The sequence below is a fragment of the Orcinus orca genome, chromosome 9 (assembly GCF_937001465.1).
Source record: "Orcinus orca chromosome 9, mOrcOrc1.1, whole genome shotgun sequence".
In the NCBI taxonomy this organism is placed as follows: domain Eukaryota; kingdom Metazoa; phylum Chordata; class Mammalia; order Artiodactyla; family Delphinidae; genus Orcinus; species Orcinus orca.
The window spans coordinates 81225936-81244452 of NC_064567.1; the positions used below are offsets into that span (position 1 = coordinate 81225936).

General features: G+C 32.4%; 1 protein-coding gene across 2 annotated transcripts in view; it reads left to right on the top strand.

Moving 5' to 3' along the window:
- Window positions 1-18517, top strand: part of HGF (hepatocyte growth factor) — an 83561-nt gene that overhangs the window by 43261 nt on the left and 21783 nt on the right. For both annotated transcript variants that reach the window (XM_004263411.4, XM_049714938.1), the window contains 2 exons: window positions 6187-6361; window positions 9855-9982. In XM_004263411.4, coding sequence (XP_004263459.1) covers window positions 6187-6361; window positions 9855-9982 — 303 coding nt within the window. The remainder of the gene's footprint in view (window positions 1-6186; window positions 6362-9854; window positions 9983-18517) is intronic.

Sequence of the window (18517 nt, forward strand, 5' to 3'; positions counted from 1 at the left end):
ACTGAATTGTGCTCCCCAGCACCCACAATTCATATATTGAATTCTAAGCCCTGAATGCATTTGGAGCTAGGGCTTTTAGTAGATAATAAAGGATAATGAAGTATAATGGCGGGATCCTAATCCAATGGGATTTGTGGTCTTAGAAGTAGAGCATGAGAGTGATCTCTCTCTCCATACCATATGAGGACATAGCAAAAAGGTATGTCTATACCTACATCTACAAGCCAGGAAGAGAACTCTCACCAGGAACCATTGGCTGCCACCTTAATCTTGAACTTTACAGCTCCCAGAATTATGAGAAAATATATTACTGTTGTTTAAGTCACCCAGTCTTATTTTGTTACAGTAGCTTAAGAAGATATGTTGCCATTGGTACTACAGAAAAAGAATCCTTCCTCCTAGTAACTAGTGTACGCTGGCATCATTTTAAAGGAATATGTAACGTTTTAAACTTCAGTGTCTTTGTGTGTTGGGAAAATAATTTTAGCAAATTATTTTCTTTCTTAAAGAAAGCTGATTATTTCTCTAAATTTTATTAATTCATCCAAGGCCAGAACAGAGATTCATAGAAATATAATCCTCTTATTGTATTCTGTGTCAGGAAAAAACAATGCTATCAATATCCTTTCTCAAGGGAAAGATCTTGTATTGGAGGTCTTTTCCAAGTCATCTTCTAAGGAGTAAGAGTATAGGATTGAAGACCTTTCATGAAAGTCTTGTCTTTTGAGTATTTTATACCAGAAACGTCTTGGATAAAGTCCAGAGAAAAGTTTCAGACAGGAATCCCAGGTCCACATGGAAAGAAAACGTGCAAGCAATTTGAGGTTTGTGCTTTGGAGGTCTTTATACTATTTTCCCACGTCAATTTTAAAACAAGAAGCTCTTTAAATTTACATTGAGCCTGATCCTGCCCTCTGTGGCCCAAAGAGCACAAGTCTGTTGATGGGAGAGTAGCTTTACGTACTGTTCTAAATATCCAGGGACCATCATAAAGTAAATCCTATATTTCAGTTGCTCTTCAGTAGCTGGGAATAAGAAGTGGGTTGGGTTGAATTATTCCAAGAATAATCAGGTATTTGTCCAATGGCCTAAGAAGCAACTTGTTCTTAACTACAGGCAAAAGAATAGCAATAGCTTGTCACCACTAAGAAATCCAGGTTTTTTGGAGGGTTAAGGGGACAGTAAACATAAGGATTTACTTATTGTCCATGTAAAGCTTATGGATCCCTAGGTGTGGTTTTCTGTAATATACATTTGCACTCACATTCTCCAGTTGCCATTCACGGACCTCTGTCAGGGCCTTGTGGCCTCTCTGCAAGGATTTGGCTAGTCTTTCATAGAGAAAAAGGTTCGATTTATTCTATGTTGTCTTGTTGTGTTGATCTCTTTCTGTTGGGGGGCAAGAGGGTCTTCCCAACAATTACATAACAGTTAATGTTCATTCTCTCAACAAATGTATTCAAACCTTAAAGTTCTCTACCAAATAGCAGAGCAATCAGATCATAGCAGGTCCACACCAGCAAAGTGAAATTAGTGTTCCAAGAGGTAACCATTATATTTGATCATGTTCTAACAGGACAGTGAAAAATTTCAAGAGCAAATGTTGTTTTCTTTAAAGCATTTCCAAATAGAAAACTTCATGTCAGTCATGAAAGAAAAACATTCCTTCACTCACAGGCCACTGAGGATCATATAAATATCTTTGCATCTGCTTCCAAAGGGTGACCACCACTGACACCCCTGGCAAAATGTTTTGTGAGGAACTCTCAGAAGAGTTCCTGGTATTTTCAGTGTGAGCTTGGTAGACATACTTGCAAAAACATTTGTGGATGCGGGGATGCAGTATTTTAAAAACACGTTGCTTTGGCTAAACTTGATAATCTTCAGCTGATATTGGGGATGTTTCTGTGTTTCTTTAACTCTTCACTAGGCCACTGGAGACTCTTAAGAGCCTTCCCTTTTTCAGGTCTCATGTTTAAGTATTAAGTCCAAAGGAATAGCTTTCCCAACATTTAATAGCCCTTTCCCAATCAATTGGCATGAAACATTTGTTTTGTTTTGGCACCAAATTTTGATGTTTATATAGTGGGACAGCTGAAGGAGTCTGTTTTATTGCGGTTCAGGAATAATTCCTTTTGTTCGAATCGTAAGTATTCAAGCAGGCAACAAAGATCAGACATTTATATCAAAGTTAAATGGTCTATGGACAAATCATTCATCATGGTCCCCATCAGATAATATTTATTAAACAGCTGCATGAAGTCGCAAAATAACTCTTACTAATTGATGAAAACTGTAGTTACCTTGTTGTACTAATATATCTTTTTTTGCCTATATTATTTATTCTATACATTACCACCAGAATTATGTAGCTTTTGTTTATGGGGTTACTTTTAGCAGCTGAATGTGAAATGGGATAAATACAGATGCACTAACTTCAGAGGGTACTTTTTAAATAAAGAAAAATACTATGTGAATACTGCTAGTTTGTAGTTAAAATCAAAATAAATATTTCCACTGAATTAAAACACAACAATAAGTAACATTGTCAAGTTGTTTTAGTTATATATTTCAAAGTTACAGATGCTTATTAAAATGAGACAAAAATAATAATATTATTTAGATTCTTTACATCTTGATAGGGCCTGACTTAGTCAGCTCAGGCTACTATAACAGGATACCAAAGACAGGGTGGATTCTAAACAACAGAAATGTATTTCACATAGATCTGGAGGCTGAGAAGTCCAAGATCAAGGTGACAGCAGGTTTGGTGTCTGGAGAGAGCCTGATTCCTGGTTCACAGATGGTTCACACTTTGCCCTGTGTCCTCATATGGTAGAAGGAGCAAGGAAGCTCTGCAGGGTCTCTTTTATAAGGGTACTAATCCCATTTATGAAGGCTTTGCCCTTACAACCTAAACATTTACCAAAGGGTCCAACTCCTAATACCATAACATGGGGATTAGGATTTCAACATATGAATTTGAGGAAGACACAAACATTCAGTTTATAGCAAGGCCTAATGAAAATTTGTATTTATTCTGTACAATATTGTATTTTATTAATGTGCAGTAATTCTTTGTATTCTGTAATTTTTGTAATTTCAAAAGGTTCTAGTTTCCACCTCCAAATTAGAATCTGTTAAATAATCCAAATTATTTAATCCAAATCCAAAATTTTCGTTTTCAATCTAACCATTTTAACTTACATTGTCTTTTAGTGAATATTTAGTGACCCCCTTAAAATAAGTTTATATCATAAGTTTTAAAATATAATAATGAAAGTTTAGAAGAAAATCTTTGACATAATTGTTCAAATGAGGATTTCACTTTTAAAGTGAAAGATTCTTTAATTAAATCTTGCTGGGAACCTCTGCAGTTGAGGTGCAAAGTTAGTACAACAATTCAGATCTCTGAACTTGACACTGAAATTTTAGTGTATCAATCAGCAGTGAAATATTTTCCTCAGTATTCTTATATAGGTACTCTTTTCTCTGACCTAAGGTTTTTGTAATATAGATATTTCTTTTCACAGGGACTCCTAAAATTTGAAAACTTTACCCTTAAATTAGAAAAATTTTAATCTTCTACTAGCTTTTAAATTGTATCATTCCTCTTTTTTCATTGTTTAGGTTGATGTCTGGAAAATCATACTAGAGTCCAAGGAGCTCAGTGTGTTAATCTCTGATGGGCTTAGCCTTGAACTAGATACTTAGTGAAATGTGATCGGCCCATATCTAGCCAAAGGTGGCCCTGGTTGACTCATCAAGACTGGATCCTTTGGTTACAAGTTCACAGTGCTAAAACAGTACTGAGAAGAATGGATCAGTAATACACGAATAAAACAAAACACACACAAATAACTAAGAAAGTAAGAGAGCTGTAGTACCCAAGTCAGGCAATGAAATCTGTGATTAGTGGAAGTGCTTTTGCTCTGGCTGCCCTAACTCTGACCTTCCTCCCATTGTCAGTATTCTGAGTCCTAACTGAGGTCACAAATTTGCTGCCCAGGAGCTTGTACCCAAGAAGTGGGGGAATCAAAACTTTTCTTCTTAAAATGTTAAGCTAATGAATTGATAGATTCCTGGGGACATTCATTTTGTCTTCTTTCACATTATAGTTTTACAATTAGAATGATATATGTCAGTACAAGCTTGAACTTTTTCCTGTTTTACAGTTGTCACCCTTTAAAGACTTCCCACACATACTCATTTTCCTCAAATCATGTAACAATCAACTCAAATCATCAGAAAAATAGCTTAGTAGCATTTGTTTTAATGAAATATAGTTCTAACCCTCAGAACCTATGAAATCCATCTTATTTTCTATTTCATCAAAGAACTTCAGGTAATATTAAAATCGTAATGAACTTGGTTAAACAGCACCAACTTCTTCTATAGAAGTCATTTCTCTCAGTCCAAAATTTTTGTTCTTCCTAAATCAATATATATTACAAATATCAATACATATAAATTCTCTAAGCCATCAACTCTCAATAACCATTCTATAGGTCAATCTCTGGACATTTTCTCATGTCCATTTGAATTTCCTTTTAATTTAGGATATTTCTGAGCTGCATTTCTATTCCCTAAAGTAGATACATAAGAAATAAAAACACATTTTAAGATGAGCTGAAGAAGAGATTTGTTTTTAAAAAGAAGAGTTATTAAAAGGGCAATTTTTGGAAATCTGTACATAAAACATTCTAGTGATTGGGATGGTCATTAATTAATCCTCCTTTTTTTCCCACAAAACTTCACAGAATAACTCCAAACTTAGGCTCTACTTAGTTTGCATGGGACTCAATGAAATAAAGCATTCAGCCACATAAGGTAGTAATTATTTGTAAGAAAGAAAGAAATTTAAAATAAAGTTAAAGAGCCACTTTAAAAGAATTTACACCATTAAATATGGAACACTATTATAGACATCCCTAGCCTCTGAAGGCATGTCTAATTCTAACCTCTCCTTTGGAGAAATGATGCACCGAATTCCAGAATGGGTGAATCAAAGACATTTATTTATTCACTTCTTAAACTATCCTAGAGGCTGTCAACTTGAGTTTTATGCAGAGGCACCTTGAATAACCATTTAGGTTATAAAGGTAATTGGGGAGTTTACATGGAAACAAACATTTTCATGAATGTTTTGAGAAGGTATATGAATTTTAGTTGCTCCAGAATGTTTTGAGTTATATTTTATGCAAGTGAGTAAACCTTAAGACAAAAGACAAGAGTTCAAGTTGTGGTAAATTTAATTTTGTACTTTAAAAATTTTCTTACTGAGATTTTCAGGATCTTCATGTAGTATGGTAAAGCACTGCAGTTGGACTAGGAAAAAGGCATCAAATAAATCTGCCTAGAAGCAAGTAATATTTCTTAAATGCCAACAAGTTGATTAAGAAGAAAAATGTAACATATCAGCTTAGAATATATTTATTATTTTAGAGGAAAACCACGGTTAATACCATTACCAACTTTTTAACTATTTAAATAAACTAATTTTAGGAGTAATTGTATAGTAATTTCAGAAATACTGTATATTTGGCATGTATAAGTTATAGTGACATACGGAAGTAAAATGCCTTTAAAGAATTTTTCAAGAATAAACTAATTTAGTGTTTGAATGAAAAGAACTGGAATGGAGATAGTAATAGTGACAAACTGATTTTTAAAAAATAACTCTGTTCTCTAGACTAGCATTAATTTTCTTTTTCGTACTTTTTTTAATGGCCAAACTTACGGCACAGTGCTAAAATTTCCCCACTTGGTCACTATATTATTTGTAGATGTTTTCCAATTTCAAAAGTAAGAAAAGTGATTTTTAAAAAACATATACGCAATACTTAAGCATTAATAAATAGAGAGATTTTACACCTATTGTTAATAATGAGTAGATAGATCCAGGAAATTTAAATATTATTAAATGATGCTTTTTAAAACAGGTCTAGATAAAGTCAAGCCAGAATGTTCTTTTTATAAGTAGAGAAATTCTATGGTTGAGTCCACCATGTTAATTCCTCCTTTCGTTTGAGTGAGACAGTAGTGATAAATTGAATTTTTTATTCCATTCAATTATTATAAAAATTATGTGACAGAAAACCCTGCTAATAAAATGCAAGTGAACACTAAGAGGTAGATGACAGATTGAAATATTTTATTTAAATTTATATTTCTTTTTACCAATAGCTCACAGTACTATGAATGACACGGATGTCCCTATGGAAACAACTGAATGCATTCAAGGTCAAGGAGAAGGTTACCGGGGCATCATCAATACCATTTGGAATGGAATTCCCTGTCAGCGTTGGGATTCCCAGTATCCTCACCAGCATGACATAACTCCTGAAAATTTCAAGTGCAAGTGAGTAAATTAGAGAAATATAAATTTCAGTAGGCCCTGGGGGAAATGAGGCAGAGTGGTTGCTTTTTACTAATTTCTGTGTGAGTGATCCTTAAACTTTAGTGTGCCTAGGGAAAATTCAGCAATGAAAAGGCAGATACATCCCCCCAGAGACTTTGATTGCTCAGGTCTGAAATTTGGACTTGAAATAATACATTTTAACAAGCACTCTTGGTGATTCTGAATCAGATGGTTGATGTACCATCCATGCTTTGGGAAACACATCCCTAGGTTTCTGATCACAGCTTTGCTCTTGCAGGTCTATTTAATAAACCTATTAGTGGTAATGATAACCAGGCAAGTTTCAAACTAGTGCCTTCTTAAATTTTCATATTAACTTTAGGGGAGATTACAAGGCACACCTTGATTTCAACCAACATTGTAAACTGATGAGTTTTCAGCCTTGAAAAAAATTATTTTTAAAATTTTGAATGAGTGATTTTTATTGTTTCTAAATTTTCTTTAAAAAGTGGGGAAATACAACAGCTGTTTAGATGAACCAAGCGGAAGAAACTGCCCTTGAATATCAATTACATAGCTGTTATGTTCTTCTCCATGGCTGCTTTTCTTCACCACTTGACTTTTGTTAGACAGACAGCCACAATGCCATGTGTTTTTAAATTGCCCACCTTGTTATTAGGAACATAAAATGATTGCATTTAAAATTTATAACACACGTGTCATTCATAGTGGCTTTGCTGAAATAGCACCTATAAATAACATATATTGCCTTTATGTAACTGGCTTTTAATAAGAGAGCTTAACATTTCAAGATGGAGAACTATGAACATTAGTTGGCCCATCCACTGGAGAGGGGATATAGTCTATGCTTTTTATTTTATTTTTAGATTTTAAAAGCCAATTCAGAGTTCTTTGCTTAGACAGTAAATATTCATCTGTTATGTTTTTAAAATTATTTTATAATAACAAATTTAGAGTTGCCACTCTGGGGTTTATTTCCTTCATTTTCTTCACAGCAATTCACTCTCTATTTTTGACCCATGTGTTTCATACCTCAGAAATAAACATAAAAGTAGAGAGAGAAAAGAAAATGAGAAACGAATAGTTAAGGGAGACAAAGGAGACTGTCAGTGCCATGCACACTTTTTGTCAACTTCTAATGACTGGTAATACTCAAGTTAGAGATTGTGTATGTGTAAGTACCCAAATGAACCTCATCTGTAAGAAAAAAGATAATAATTATAGAAATTGAATCCACACATTTCACAATTAAAAATGATCAAAAGTTTAGCTTACATGTTATTGGAATTTAAGCCATTCTTTCTTAATTGGTTATTTGGTCAAGGTAACCAAACATAAATGTCAAAACAACCAAAAAGTGAGCTGTGTTATAAAACTGATAAAATCTGACTCAACATTTTACTCAGAGTATTGATGCCTTTACTCTTTGTGGGCTAGCAGAGAATGGAATACTGGTTGAGTATCTCTGGTTGTACTAAACACGATATGCCCCAAAACTGAGACTCTTTACAAATGACGATCCTTAAAACACTATTTGTAGGGCAGGAATAGAGACGTAGACGTAGACGTAGAGAACGGACATGTAGACACAGGGTGGGAAGGGGAGGGTGGGACAAATTGGGAGATTAGGTTTGACATAAATACTCTATCATGTGTCAAATAGATAGTTAGTGGGAATCTGCTGTATAGCACAGGGAGCTCAGCTCGGTGCTCTGTGATGAACGAGATGTGGGGGGTGGGGAGGGAGGGAGGGAGGTCCAAGGGGGAGGGGATACAGGTATACATATAGATAATTCACTTCATTATACAGCAGAAACTAACACAACATTGTAAAGCAATTTTACTCCAATCAAAACAAAACAAAACAAAACAAAAACACTATAACTGAACAATACTGCCTGTGGTGAATGTACATGAATCATATAATCATTAATTCGCTTTAATAATTATAAACACTTCTCTCTTCAAGTGAAGGGAAAGAACTTAGAAAAAATATTTGAGCAAACCTTGACTCTCATTCTTGCTTAATCTAGATTAATGAGGTGCTTCTCGATATAGATTATAAACGCAGGCCTAAACTAAGATTTTTGATAGCCTCAGATCTCTGTTTAATTATCTTGCCTTAAATTAACAACTTGAAATAATTTAACCAATTATTCATCTAAAATTGCAAATTTGCGTACACTTTATGTAAAATTCAATGCACGTATTTTGTACTGACAGTTTTTTTAAACATGAGTATAAATTGGTCAGAAGAAAGAAAAGATTTTCTTCATCATTCCAGTTAATAATTTTATAAGAAGGGTAAAGGCTTGAATATAGGTTATAAACAAGAATATTTGCTATACAATGGCCTTAGCTATTGGCATTCACTTTTCTTACAACCTTAAATAACAGTTGTGTCAGGACCTAGTTTGGCTAGATAAACTATTACCTGTTGATTTTATAACCAAACTCAAGCTTCTTCTTTAAAAACTTTTCAGTTTCTAATGGTCAATTTGGATAGTAATAAAAGTGTAGTATTTTTAATTGGGCCTAAATGAAATAAATAATGTACCTTCCAATAGACTGAATATTAATTTTGTTAAATTATTAGCAGGGATTTACGAAAAGAAAGTACATGCTTTCTTCAAATTAGAGAGCATTATCAGGACAGCAAATCATAAATTTCACATTTTATTTAACGTGAACCTTGCATTAAGGTAAAATCCTTTTATATACAGATATTAGTTTAGACTTTTTTCTTATTGTGAACTCTAAATGTCTAACTATATCATTGGTAAAATAAAGGAAGTACATGTATTACATTGACAACTTTTTCTACAGTTAGGTTATCTATATTGTAATTAGGATTTAATTTTACAGAAATATAAAATTGCATGTTGTAATCTCTAAATCAAGAAAGAACTATGTTGGAATTAAAAGAAATCTATGTAGTGAATTAAATAAATCAAAGAAATACAGAATTTAAAGAAGAAATATCTGTCATGTGTTTTGTGGCAAATGTTTGAATAGGTGGAACTTCATTTTTAAACAAGAGAAATTAAAGACTACTAATTATAATAGCCTTTCTTCTGTAAAGAGAATGTGTTTCTACGTTATATACAGTCCATGAAAAAGTAATAACAGACCAGTTTTTAAAAATTGTAACAGTTGAGAGTCCACGTCTTGAAAATGAGTGAGAAGAATGAAGTGGTACTATTTCTCTCTTTCACGAAGCAGTAGTGTTTGTGTGAAACTCCAGGTCTGTGGAAGAAAAAGAATTCTGACATCTGACAGCATTTTATTTCAGTAATGTGGGCAGTGTCAGTTGTGTATACTGAATTCTAAACTGTTGTAACTATCCTAAATCTAAAACGTAGGGCTCTATTTATAGAATGCATACATTCTAGGATTCTAGAAATGTAATAACACTGACTTCACCAATGTAAGAAACCCTGGCAATTTACATTAACATGTTTATTCTCAATAGGGACCTAAGAGAAAACTATTGCCGAAATCCAGATGGGGCTGAGTCACCGTGGTGTTTTACCACTGATCCAAACATCCGAGTTGGCTACTGCTCCCAAATTCCAAAATGTGATGTGTCAAGTGGACAAGGTAATAGCTGACATTTTGCAGTGTGGGCATGATTAAATTCAATGGAAATGCCTAAATGGAGTACACATTACAGCAGAAGACTTATTTCTTGTTGCACTGTTAGCAAACAAAGTCACCAAGCCTGAAGTTGGATTTCTTTTATATATTAATTTGTTCAATATCCCTTTATTTATTTGAATGTATACTAGTGCCAGGGACAGTTTTAGGCACTGTGGATATACCAGTAAACAAAACAAAATTCTCTGACCCCATTGAACTAATGTCCAGGAAACAAAAACAAGCAAAATTAAAATGTAGGTGGGGGGCTTCCCTGATGGCGCAGTGGTTGAGAGTCCGCTTGCCGATGCAGGGGACACAGGTTCGTGCCCCGGGCCGGGAAGATCCCACATGCCGCGGAGCAGCTAGGCCTGTGAGCCATGGCCGCTGAGGCTGTGCATCCGGAGCCTGTGCTCTGCAACGGGAGAGGCCACAACAGTGAGAGGCCCGTGTAATGCAAAAAAAAAAAAAAAAAAAAAAAAAGTAGGTGGGGATAGTAAGTTAGTTTGTGTAAGTGCTAGAGAGATAAATGTCCCAGAGTTAGAGGGAGGAGGATGTTGCTATTTTATCTTTTAATGGTCTGAGAAGATCTTACATATTAAGGTAACATTTAAGGAGAACCTGAAATAAGTCAGGGAGCAGCATGTGCCACGTGCACATACTTGTAAAGAGCATTCTAGGTAGAGGAAACTGCAAATGAAAATGGCATGAGATGGGAGAGTGCTTGAAAAGTTAAAAGAAAGAAACAGCGCATCATTGTGGCTGGTACAGAATGAGCAAGGTTAGAGAGCAACTGGGCTAAAATTCCATAAGCCTAGTAGAAACTGGAAGGATTTACACTTCTATTCTGAAAGGGGAGAGACTCTGTTGTAGGATTCTAAGATGGGAACTAAATGATCTGTCTGACTTAAATTTTAACTGGATGACTCTGGCCGCATTATGAAAAATAGCCAGAACTCCTGACAAAGGGCCAAAACGGGAATCAACTGAATGATTGCTTCAGTAATTTAGGCAAGAGACGAGAGTGATGTGGACTGGGGTGTTAGTAGTAGAGATGATATGTAACAGTGGGATTTGGGATAAATCACCATTGTGCTTGGAAACATAGACACCATTGAAAATAATTGTTTCGTGGAGCAGTGGTTGAGAAAAGTCACATTGAAATAGGTTTAAAAAATCATTTGTCAAAAATTAATAATAATGGGCTCTGGGCATTTATTGGTATATAATGAATTAGGAGTTATGATTTTTAAATAATCACATTCTTTCACATAAATTTAATTATGATGGTCGTGGCCATGGTCAGTCCTAAATCATTCTAAAAAGTCCAAGCCAAATTTAAAACTCTATTTCATGGATTTATTGCCCTGTACATACTTCTTCCATCCCCTGACTTTCCTCAGTGCCATTTTTTGTGAACAACTCGGAAAACAGTTGTAGAGGGAAGAAGAGATGAGTCCCTTTTCAATCAATTTCACTGTTCTTGGGCAGACTTTAAAGGTCAGTTGGAAATAAAGTTGAAACCAATGATTAAGGAAGGTTTGGTACCAGCTGGATCTTCTTTGTCCCTGCCTTAGTCATTTAAACAATTACTGATAATTTCTGAGTGATAGAGGCAAGTGAGAACAATTGTTTTATAAGCTTCTGATGTGTATTAAGATGCTTTTATGTACATAAATATCACTTATCAAAGATCAGGTAATAGAATATGAGGATTTGGGGTTTTGAAAGTTAAGCTGATGTTATTGCTTATATAATAGAGCTGCACATTAATAGATGAAGAAATTAGCTTTAGGGAATTTAAATAACTTGCCTGAACTCTCAAATTAGCACAACTGTGAGTCACTCAAATTCTCCTTAAAATGACCTTTCCATTACTCCATGCTTTTTCCTTTTCATTAATACTTTAACAATATATTATATTCCTTTTCTTTAACAATATATTATACCTGATTTATGCAACAATGTGCTAGGCTCTGTGGGGCAATTTGAAAATGAATAAGTCCTACTTAAGAGACACTGTTAGCCAATTCAACATACAGCTGTGAAATTTTAACAGAGAGTTATGTCATTGTATAATACTGCCAAGCTAGTAGTATGGATTGTTACATATTTGATATGTATGCATGCACGCACACACACACACACACACACACACAAGGATGTTGCTCTTATCCTTCTCTATATAGAAGGAAATATAAATTCCACATATAGGTTGATGAGTTAAAAACTTTTCCTCAAATCTTGCAACATCTGATTTAACATATATATAAAAGCTCTTCCAGTTGGATATTAAATAACTCTGTTAAAAAAAAGAAAACTGAAATTGCAGAATTTCTTTAAAAATACTGATAAAACACAGTGTATTATACTATATAAGGTACATTTAAGGCAGGAAACAAAACACAATTCACAGCTTTAAATATTTATATCAATAATATACATAATGAAGACAGGGAAATGAAATTTCCCACTCAAAGAGGTGGAGGAAAAAGTAAAACAAAAGCAACACACGAAAGAAAACAACTAAGATAAAAGCAGACATTAATAAGGTAAAGAAAAGAAAACAGTAGAACTAATGAATAAAGCCAAATGATGATTCTTTGAAAAAATTAACAAAATAGACAACCACCAGATAACTGACTCAAGGGAGGAAAAATATATGAAATAATAATTATGAAGGCAGAAATAACCAGTGAAACAGGAAAACATGAGATTATTTTATACAACCTCATGTAAAAACTGAAAATGAAAGTTAAATGGGTAATATACTAGGATAATTCAAGTTATTTGAATTGACCCTGATAGAGAAAGAAAACTTAGACTCATTCCTACAGAAGAGACATGGAAATTTACTAATAAAATATTCCACCACAAACACATCATGCCTAGATGAATTCATAGACCAGGTGATCTCAATGCTATGTAAATTGCCCTGTAGCTTAACCAATGCAGTAAAATTTCCAAATTATTTTTATGATGGAATTATAATATTGAAACCTAAACATGATAAAGGTATCACAGAAGAAAACTATAGACATCTCATTTGTAAATATTAATAGAAAAATCTTAAATGAAATTTGAGTGAACAGTTCAATAAAGAAATTAAGTAAATAATACATAATGATTGAGTGGCGTTTAGGCTGAGAACAAAAATGGTTCAGTTTTAGAAACCCATTAATATAATTCATCTTAGATGTAAGAAAAACAACCATATAACAAATCTTAATAGATTTTGAAATTACTGTGACAAAATTCATGCATTTTTCATAAAAGTACTCAAGAATCTGTGGAATACACACATACTTACACACACACCCATATATCCACTCATATATATATATGTGTATATATATATATATATATATATATATATATAGTACATACATATAGATATATAGATGTAGATGTATCTCAGTCATAAAACCACCACTTACTTGATGCGAAAACATTAGAGGTATTCTTACTAAGGTCAAAAAGAAAACAAGAATGTCTAGCATCTCCTTTACTATTTAATATTGTAAATATAATTTAACATTATATTTCTCTTTAACATTGCATTGTTGATATTATTTTTTACAATAAGATAAGAAGGCATATTTATTGATTGGGTAAAAAGGCAAAAGATTTTTGTGAAAATGATATAATAGTAATATACTTGGAAATCTGAATTCAAATAATAAAAAAATCACTAAGGTAGCAGGATACACAATTAATATACAAATATTAATAGCATTCATATATGGTTTTGAAAATCTAATTAAAGAGAAAACTACATCTATAATAGGAAACAAAACTGAGAAAAACTTAGGAATAAACTTAGGAAAGTTGTTGAAATCTATGTAATTAAATTTTAAATTACTACTGAAAGCCCCAAATTGTACTTTAACATGTAGAAAAACATCCCTTGTTCTTGATATGAGAACTCAACATCATAAATACATCAATTCCATCTAAGCTAATTTGTAAATTTAATGTGATATTTTCTGATATCAAAAACTTCATTCTAAATTTTTCCTAGGAGAATAAACATGTAACTATACTAAGAAAAACCTTGAGAAAGAAGAGTGATGAGAGGTAAATAACCCTATCAGATGTTAAAATATTTTATAAAGAGTTTATAATTAAAAGAATGTAGTTCTAGCACATAAATAAATTGACAGAACACAGAATCCAAAAATAGACTCCTTACTGAGATTACATTTAAAATGTGGCACTATATGTCACTGGGTAAAAATAAACTTTTAAAATATAATAATGGATCAATAAAGTACCGTTTGGAAAAATAATAAAATTAAATCCATGCCTTACACCATACCCGAAAATAAACTCCAAATGGATAAGAGATGTAGTGTAAAAAGGGATACCATATATATACTAGAAGTAAACTTGGAAAAATGCCTTTATAACTTAGATGTGGCGATATGCTTTTAATTAACACTAAAAATCTAAAGGCAATAAAAGAAAAAAATAATAAGCTACATCAAAAACTTGCCATGGCAAAAAACATAAACAAACCCATCATATTTAAATTCAAAAGACAAATTTGGAAATAAGTCTTAAAATGTATATCACAGATAAAGATACATATTTTTAATATATAAAAACTGTGAAAGCGAAAGGTATAGGACCAAAAAATTAAATAATGGACAAAATACATGAACAGAAAGATTTCTTTAGAGAAAAATATAAAAATTCCCTTAAATACATGAAAATTATGCTTAAATTCACATGTAACAAGAAAAAACTAAAATATAAGTGTTGAGATTTTTCATAATATGAGACTTTTATTTCTCACATATAAATTCACAAAAATTCAAAAGCTTGACAACACTATCTTGGCAAAGCTGTATGGGGAAATTAACTCTCATGCTTTGCTCTTGGGAGTGCAAAATGATAAAAATCCTTATGGAACAGAATATTACAATAATTAAATTACATATACATTCACCTTTTGGACCAATAATGCACTATTTAAATATACAGCTCCAATAATATGCAAAAACATATGCACGAGTTTTTCATTGCAGCATTTTCTGTACTAGCAAAACAACCCAAATCTACTCTGGCGAAATCACACAATGGAATACTGCAAATTTGCAGAAAGAATGATAAAACTTTTCATGAACTAATATGAAGTGATTTTCAGGTATATTATTAATTAAAAAAAAACAAAGCACTAAAATATATATTTGGTATTCTATTAGTAATAAATAAACGGATTTACTACTAGTAATAAAGAATGGGATATAATAATACATATATAGAATATATATACATATAATTATATATTTATATTACATATGTATGTGTGTGTGTATACATCTTTGCCAAAAAAGTAAAAAAAAAAAAAAGAAATACAAGAGCCATAAACAAGAAACTAATGAAATTGGTTACTTGTAACGGTGGGTAGTAGTGGGTAGAAATATGACACAGAAGCAAGAGGGAAAATGAGAACACTCTGAATACACACTTTCATATAGTTTTGACTATCAACCAATATTAATGTTTTAATAATGCTTTAAATGTTCAAAAAGTAATCTCAAGAAAGATGGAAAAAAACACGGAAATGTGCCTATCTGTATATCAAATAGATACCATTACTACAGAATTTAGAAAAAAATTCCAAATAATTTTTAAACACAATTTTCTGACTATATATAGCCTCACTGGAATACATTTAAAGTTAGATAACTTTAAATACCTTTTGAACTTTAAAGTGTAATTTTGCTGTATTAGGATGTAGCAGCTTTAACATTATTTTGTGTGCATTGGAGAATTCAGAAAATGAGGAAAAATACTGATGTTACCTAGAATCATGGTTCTCACTATGGGAGAAGAAATACACAAATGAAGAGGAGACAAGGAAGAACTCTGGTGCTAGACTGGAGTCAGAGGGATCAGTTACTCATGAAGACACACACACACACACACACACACATGCACACACTTCCCAGCTCTATCAAATGAAAGGGACTAGAAACAATGGTACCAAATAGCAATGAGCACACATAGCACCCACGTCTTCTCCTTACCTTTCATCACTAACATAAACAATGGCTCCTTGGTGAAATTGAAGATTCCAGGCCTGGGGCAAGAAAAACATAAAGTGAAGCTGGAATATCTTATGCCAGCAAGTTAATAAGTGCTCAAAATTTATGTCTTCCTCTCAAAAACCCATAACCCAGATCTAATCATGAGGAAACCATCAGACAAACCCAACTGATGGACATTTTACAAAATACTAGTTCTCCTTAAAACTGTCAGGATCATCAAAAAACAAAGTCTGAGAAAACTGTTACATCTAGAAGAGCCTTAAAAATCATGACAGTTAAATGTAAGGTGGTATCATGTGGGATCCTAGGACACAAAAAAGTACACTAGGAAAAAACTAACAATTTAAACAAAATATAGGTTTCTGTTAGTAATAATGCATCAGTATGGTAAATAGTTGTGAGAAATCTATCATACTAATGTAAGATAGTAAAAGTAGGGGGAACTACGTGGTATATTAGAATTTTCTGTACCAACTTACAACTTTTCTGTAAATTAAAAACTATTCTAAAAAAAAGTTTGCTAAGAAAAAAAACACCTAGCTCATATTCAAATAAAACGGTGGTAGTGGTAATGAGGATCTCTTTCTCTAATACAGAAAACACAGGTGTAAAATCAAAAATGTATCAAAGAGCAGTACCAATATATCACATTGCACAATTGTTTTCTTCAGTAAGAAATTATCTGAAGAATTTACTACCTAACAGCCAGAAGTTTAACCTTTCCTAATGTAGAAAAAAATAGCACTGTCAGAGGAAAATATTTTAACTGATATATTCTGCATATGTACAAGAATTGGATTTTACAAATTTATGCTTTCTGAAAACAATTTTATTGTATATGGTAATGACTGATATATTATCTGTATCAAATCCTATCCTATTTGAGTTTTTCTATCTAAGTTCAAATTTATGGATATCAAAACATGACTATTGAATATATTATTATATTTCCTTTTTACTAAATTAACTAACTCCTGGACAAATTATTATTCATTTAAAAATTTTATTAGAATTTGTACCTATTATTTATTCTAATCACATAGCATAATTAAAACCAATGATAATATACTATGGCTTACCAACTTTAAACCAGAGAATAATCTTAATGTTAACGTACGTTTGTAGATAATATTTTATAGTTAAAACTACAGTTTTTATTCATATAAAAATCAGAATTCTTAAATAGTTACTATTAAAATATGCAGGATTATTTCAAAATACGGAATAGTGTTTCTTTTCAAATGTAGAACTGCAACTTACATATTTGAAAGAACTTAACTTCTTTTTATTATTTTTTATAATTCCAAATACGGACACTTCTATAAATGTTTAATAGAACGCAAACTGCTCAGTTGAGAAAAAGTGAAAAATAAAACCACATGGGAAATGATAAAAGACACAGGAGCCATTTTAACATGGCTTCCATTGGCTAAAGATGGAACAATTTGAGCATCAAAATGAACAACAGGAATAGATAATATATCATGCTGAATAAAAAGAGAATCCATGAGTCCATATTTACATTACTACTTCTACTAGAAGACTACTACTACCACTGCTTCTACTACTAGTAGTAGTACTACTACTTAAATGGAAGGAGTAGAGGAGAAGGAAAAACTTTCATTTACAGAAGAATAACAAGAAAGAAAGAAAAGTAGGAAATAAAAAAATCATTTTAAAACCAGCAGAGTAATAACTGATTCATGCAAAATTAATCAAAGTATGCCTAAGCCATTTTGTGAAAATTTGTTTGGGAATAGGATGTAGTCAGCCTCAAAGGCCTCAAAATTTTTTTGTTTGTTTATCTTATATATGAAGAGAAGTTTTTCCTTTATACCACTTAACCAAGTTATCAAACTCATCAACGATAATTGAACAAACTGCCATCATGTGTCACATGTAATAATCCTGAAAAAAGGACAAAATATCACCTAGGCAATATTTCTGTATTTAACTTGATTTCATTCATGAGAAACTAATGAGGCAAAATGAAATTAAAGAGCATTTGTGAAACAGCTGGCTTGGATGACTCAGAATGTCAATCTCACGAAAGACAAAAATCAAAACACAACAAATGTGACTGGTATACGAGTGCTCATTATATCATTCTTGTGACTTTCCTGTGGAGTAAAATTTTTCAGAAACTATTGGAAAATATGTCACTCACAAAATTCTCATTTCTTTGGTGTCCCTAAGAGCCACTCACTTAATTTTTTCTTTGAATTTGTAATTTGATACATAAACTTTCATTTTAATGAAGAAGAAATTTGACTAAAAATAAAGATATTTTATGAGAGATAGTTAAGTGTCTTTGCTTTGTACAGATTTCAGTGCTTTGTTTTAATTTTTATGTTGATTTTCATGAATTCATATGCTTGTAAAAGAAGTCTTTGTCCTATACTCCCTAGTATTCATTAGTCTTCTTTCCCTATATTTTATGTTT